This window comes from Cibotium barometz, chromosome 19 (genome assembly GCF_041138505.1).
Source record: "Cibotium barometz isolate CiBa-2024 chromosome 19, ASM4113850v1, whole genome shotgun sequence".
NCBI classification, from domain to species: Eukaryota; Viridiplantae; Streptophyta; class Polypodiopsida; order Cyatheales; family Cibotiaceae; genus Cibotium; species Cibotium barometz.
Genome location: NC_141064.1, coordinates 13,696,781 through 13,702,435, shown reverse-complemented (window position 1 = coordinate 13,702,435; position 5,655 = coordinate 13,696,781). Strand labels below are relative to the sequence as shown.

Here is a 5,655-nt window from a genome sequence, read left to right as displayed (position 1 = left end):
CAACTCAAAAACAAGTGGTGTGACCAATGTGCCATTGGGTACTCTTCGATCACAAGGGCGAAAATGTATTGACCTTTGGACGAATGGATTCATATACCCTATTGACCCGCTCACCAATGCTCCACCTCATTTTGTTAATATCACTACATTTCTTACGTATGTAGGTGATGGAGCTAATGGTCTATTTGGCTATTGTAGGAGGCTTTCTTTTGTTGCAGCTCAGGAATCGCATTCAAGAGTGCATTTTCGAGGCTTATGGCATGAGTTGTAGTAGCAACACAAGAAGGACATTGATAGGCTTGAAGAAGTGGTGAACAACTTGAAAACTCAGAATTAGGAGCTCCAGAAGAACAACTTGTTGCTTAAGCAGGCCTTTGATATTGAACGGGACAAGATGAATGCAGCCAAACAGGATGCACGAAACAAGCAACGACACCTTGCAAGCCTGAAGAAGCTTCCAGTAGGCTTTCGACAACGGAAAAGAAAGCGTCAGTCCCTAGAAACCTTGGCAACCCTAAGTGGAGCAAGAAAACGACGTGTACGAGCAACAAGGTAACTTCTATTCTTGCCATTGTTTTGCAGGCCATTATGTTTTGTGAAACATATTGATGTTATTTTTATATTTATGTTCCATGTAGAGATATTGCTGGGGATATGATGGGATATGAAGGTGGTGCTGAGGAATGTAGAGCAAGCATATTGAAACATGTTGTTAAGCTATCAGACATATCAAAGCTACTAGAAGATCCCACATGCAAAATATCTAAGCAAATCCGAAACAAAATTTCTGGAGAGCTGCAAAATATGGTAAGCCCCATACAGATTATTGATGCATGTGATAGTGCTGGTGTCAGTAGGAAGGGATATGAAGCCATTTACAGGGTGTTTACACTAGGTCATCTCGTGCTAAAGGACTTCTTCGACCCATGCTACCAACTCCATATAGTGTAACCATGGCAAGAAAAAGTGCAAACTCAGACATTGCGAGCATGTTAGGTGGCTACCGTCATGTGGAGGATGCTCTGCCTGTATGTACTACAAAGGTATTTGAATACAACAAGTACAACAATGTCTTTATTGATTTAAGGACCCTTCAAAGAGCTATGATTTCTTATTATAGTCTAAGCATTGAGAAGTGCCAAGGTCAGGCTGTGTTTGTGTTAAAGCTTGATGAGTGTCAAATTGTAAAAGGACGAAAATTAGAAAGAGTCAGCCTAACACCACTTATGAACAGGGCTATCAAAGGAAATCCGGAACAGGATGATAATCTTCTTGACTGTAGTGCACAAGCCTCAAATTCCAACACGGGAAGGCAATCTCAGGGAAAAGATTACTATGGAGTGTAATCAGAAAAGAATATATGGTGGTTGTCAACATTTGAGCTTCCACAGGAGACGAATGATACATTGCGATGGTACCTTACCCGAACAGGCATCCCAAATGTCATATCATTGCAATCAAAAGGAGAGACTTTGCATGTGGAAGATGTAGGAACATTTACAGTTGAGTGGCACATGGCACGTGATTTAAAGACATTGAAGTGTATGCTAGGATGCAAGCTAGGAGCAAATACTTTTTTTCCATGTATTTATTGCTGCCAATCAAAATCAGAGTATATTGAACGCGGCAAAGCCACGGCTGGGCTGAGGGCAATCTTTGGTGAAATGGCGAGCTTGCTTGCACTTGTAGCATGTATCTGGGAAAGTGCCAAAGCAAACATAAATGTTGAATTCGATCCCCTCCGGGGTCGAGAGCGACAAGACATCTGGGATGTTGATTCTCCTATCCCTCAAGATGCCCTTGGCCTTCGTTGTGTTCCAGTAGAGGTGTGTATAGTACCTTTCCGAGCACTCCTACCATTGTGGGAACCTCAGCCCACCGATAATAGGGTAGGTCAGGGAAGTTGACCCATACTAGGCACTCATTTTGTAGAATATGCTCTGGTTTGAAGGCAGGATACCAGGGGATAATATGCACCAAGCTACTACTATTGAGGGAACCACTGATCAGATATTATCTCTGTGCACCATTGACTCCACTAGGACTTGAAAGAAGCCTTTGCCAACAAAATTGAAGTGAGCAAGAATAGCATTATCTTGAAATATCGTCTGAACTCTTTCTTCGACGGGATGCATCCTTTGAAGTATAGGTACACTCCGCACTTTGTTACCGTTTAAACTCAAGGCAGAGGTGTACGATCCATAGGGAGAGCAACGCAAATGATGAAGACTTTCTTTGGGAGAGCGTGCTCGAGGTCATCAGCCAAGTTTGCTTTGGTGGTTTGAAGGTCTGATGCTACAACTGCATCTTGTAGGCCTTGCATTACTGTAGCATCCACCCTTCCGAAGGATAAAGTGTGAGCATACGATTCAAGAGGCCGAGGCAAAATTTTTTGTGTGCCCTGGTTAAAAGGGGAGGACATTGGGACAAGTGCTAAAGTGACGTCACTGTGGCATGCAGGAGGATCGGGTTGGATCAGATCCGCTGAATGCGGGCCAACCACAATGGCTGGTACAAAAAGTATAGTGGTTGGAATAACAGGTGTAGTGGCTAGTATAGAAGGTACAAGGGTTGAAATAACAAGTATCCTAGCACTCTGTTGACCACCCCCCCTTCGTCGCGCTGGCCCACAAACTGGCCCTTGCACATTCAACGCTGGTTGGAGCTCTCCTTGCACGCGGCGTCGGCCACTAATTTCTCATTCTCTTCTCCATCGACACGATGGCCTTTGTCTTGCACCAGCCAAGTCTTCTTGCTTTGTGTCGGTGCTGACTCCCTCGTTCTCTCATGCGCATGTGCACCGTTCCAGGCTTCCCTCATGCTCCGATAAAACCTACCCTCCTCACGACAATAACACGGACCCTCATCTCTCCTTTCTCTCACTCCTTTGCCCAGCAAGCCCCCTTCTCCTATCGTCTCAGTGTGACAGACCCCCCCTTCTTCTCCTCTACAGACCCCCCCTCTCAATTCGCCCCCTCGCCTACCACCCCCTTTGCTTGCTCACTCTCTATGGCCTCTTTCGTCCCCGGCTCGCACAGCCACCCCCTGACCACCTCACGTGTTCTCTCGCAACCTCTCCCTCTATCTTACTTCCCTCACAGTCTGCGCCTCATTCCGTCTCCCACCTCCGCTCTATCCCCTTCTTATGACCCTGTCTCCTTTTGTCAATGAGACGGACACAACCCTCTCTCCACCTCTTGCTAGCAAAACCGCCCACACCTTCTACTTCTCTCCCATGTACTCCTTCGCTCCCCTGTGCTCCCTCACAATCCTCTCCCGCTCACTCCCTCTTCCACTCACTCGCTTTAGCTAGCACCCTCGCCACCCTCTCGCCAACTCTCCTCTCGCTCTCCCCCCTTTGGTGACCAGCCAATCTCTCACTCTCCACTTTGGTGACTACCTTGCCAACTTTTCCCTCCCTCTCCCTCATGCACCCTCTCATCAACCACTCTTCCAGCTTCTACCCTATTTGTTCAGCTTCTCGCTAGCTTCCCTCTACCGCAACTCCTGAGCATTTTCATGATGACATCACCTCCAGCTCTCCACCTCTGCTAGTCCATCTGATCACGGCTCATGACTTTCCTCTCCACCTCTTTAATCGACTCTCACTCAGGATAATGACGTCCTTTCATGGCTCTAACTTCCATCCACGTCGCCAGCACACACACCCGTCAACCTCATCTCGATCCCAACTCCACCTAGACTATCCCCTCCCTGTCCTCTCTATCGCATATGGCTCACGGAATTCTCTCCATCTAGTGTGAGACCAGTCGGTTCTCGACTATACAAGGAAAGACTCGAGGATAACAAGGAATTATGGGTGGAGGTGTCTCTCGTTGTAGATGGGTTTGTAAGGACAAGGTACAATATGGGGTGAGGTAAAAGACAAGGGAAAAGGTAGACGATGCCGAGGCAATATACAAGGTGAATGTAGATTGTGGGCTATCACTTCCATTTAGGTTAGCCATCTTTATTTCTATTCAAAACTGCAAGTAAGGAGGTGATCTTAACTCAAAATCTTTTTAGTTTACTACTTGGAATCATAGTTTAAACTATTTTTGTTTTTGAAAAGTAAGCTCAATGATTTTTAACAAGTACATGTGTTGATTGATGAAATAATATACAAAATGAGATTTTCACCATTGTTAATCATCTTGGGTTGTGATCCAGTTGCCCGTGGTTGGCCTACTCATCAGGATAGAACTTGATTCTTTCTAGGGATTAATTTGTACCTAGGCCTATGTGATTTTCCAATGCCTAGGATTTGGCTTGAGAATGTCAGGCCTATGTGATTTTCCAATGCCTAGGATTTGGCTTGAGAACGTCATTATTCTCGTGAGAATTAGGACAACATCTTAACTGTTAGCCATTGATTAAAATTAAGATTGTTTTCTACTGCATAATATATATGTGGTTGGAAATCATAACACAATGATAAATTGCCCTTGTCTTCAGTATTTCGTCTCACAATAGAACCCCCAAAAAAGTGCCCAATAGTGGGTATACTTCATAGTAGGCAGCCTTCAAGAGAGAGAAAGAAAGAGTGTAGCCATCATTAGGACAGCCTATAATGGTGGTAGAGGCTAGTGTGCAACAAGACACTACTACATGATAGCCTAATACCGGCGCTTATATCGAGTTCATTAAACGGGGTCTAAAAAAGCCCGTCTCATCGGTATAAACCCCGGTATCTGCGCCGAAACTACAACGTCGGTATTCGCGTCGGTAATACCCGTTATATATACTGACGCTCATACCGGCGGAGATACCGGTGGATATACCAGCGCATATACTAGCACGCATACCGGCGGATATATCGACGTATATACCAATACCCATACCGGTGGATATACCGACGCTTATACCGACGGATATACCGACGACCATAGCAGTATTTTTTTTGGACAGAATGGTGTTGCCTGCTGCCTGCAGTCAACAGGACTCAATAGAAGTAAACAGACAGCACCATTCTGTCCAAAATAGAGCACAAAAGACAACCGTGCTCGTTTTTTTATTTTTCAGATAAACAAGAAACATTACTCATGAATATTTTGATCATATACTAATAGTTTAGAGGACTTACATTATGGTAATGCCTCCCAATTGATGGTCTCTTCTTCTGCTTCAAGCGTACTTCTCTTCTCGCCTTCTAATAGTTTAGAGGACTGACATTATAGTAATGCCTCCCAATTGATGGTCTCTCCTTCTGCTTCAAGCATCTCAAATAAGGCCACAAGGCCATATTTATGAACATACTTCTCTTCTCGCCTGGGCGATTCACGGCCAACTCCTACATAAACGATTAACAATTATAACTTTTAGAAATCAACATTTAGCCTACATACATACATACATTTAGATAAACAAAATTGCTACAAATACTTACGAATTCATGGCACATGGTTTCGTAAACCATCACTCCCAAGATGAGAAGCCCCTACTGTTTTTGGAGTCTCATCCTTGCCACCTCTCTTTGTTATTGAAACCTCTCTGGTGTCTCTATGAACTCCTAAGCTATGGCTTCCCACTCCCTATCATCTAGCCAAACAGGTTTCTCTTTCCCCTCTCTAAATGCATCCCTCGCCTCTGACCTACGATGCCCCATCAAAATGCGAGCTGTATATTGTATCCACTCATTAGAGACGAGATTCATAG

At 44.7% G+C, this 5,655-nt stretch overlaps 1 protein-coding gene across 1 annotated transcript; it reads left to right on the top strand.

Annotated features, from left to right (window-relative positions):
• The first annotated feature begins 279 nt into the window (after window positions 1-279).
• On the top strand, window positions 280-2,526 carry LOC147628245 (uncharacterized). Its single transcript, XM_086814088.1, has 4 exons — window positions 280-552; window positions 639-853; window positions 1,612-1,826; window positions 2,461-2,526. Exons 1-4 carry the CDS (start codon window positions 395-397, stop codon window positions 2,524-2,526), a joined length of 654 nt encoding a protein of 217 aa, XP_086670214.1. The 5' UTR covers window positions 280-394.
• The last annotated feature ends 3,129 nt before the right edge of the window (window positions 2,527-5,655 follow it).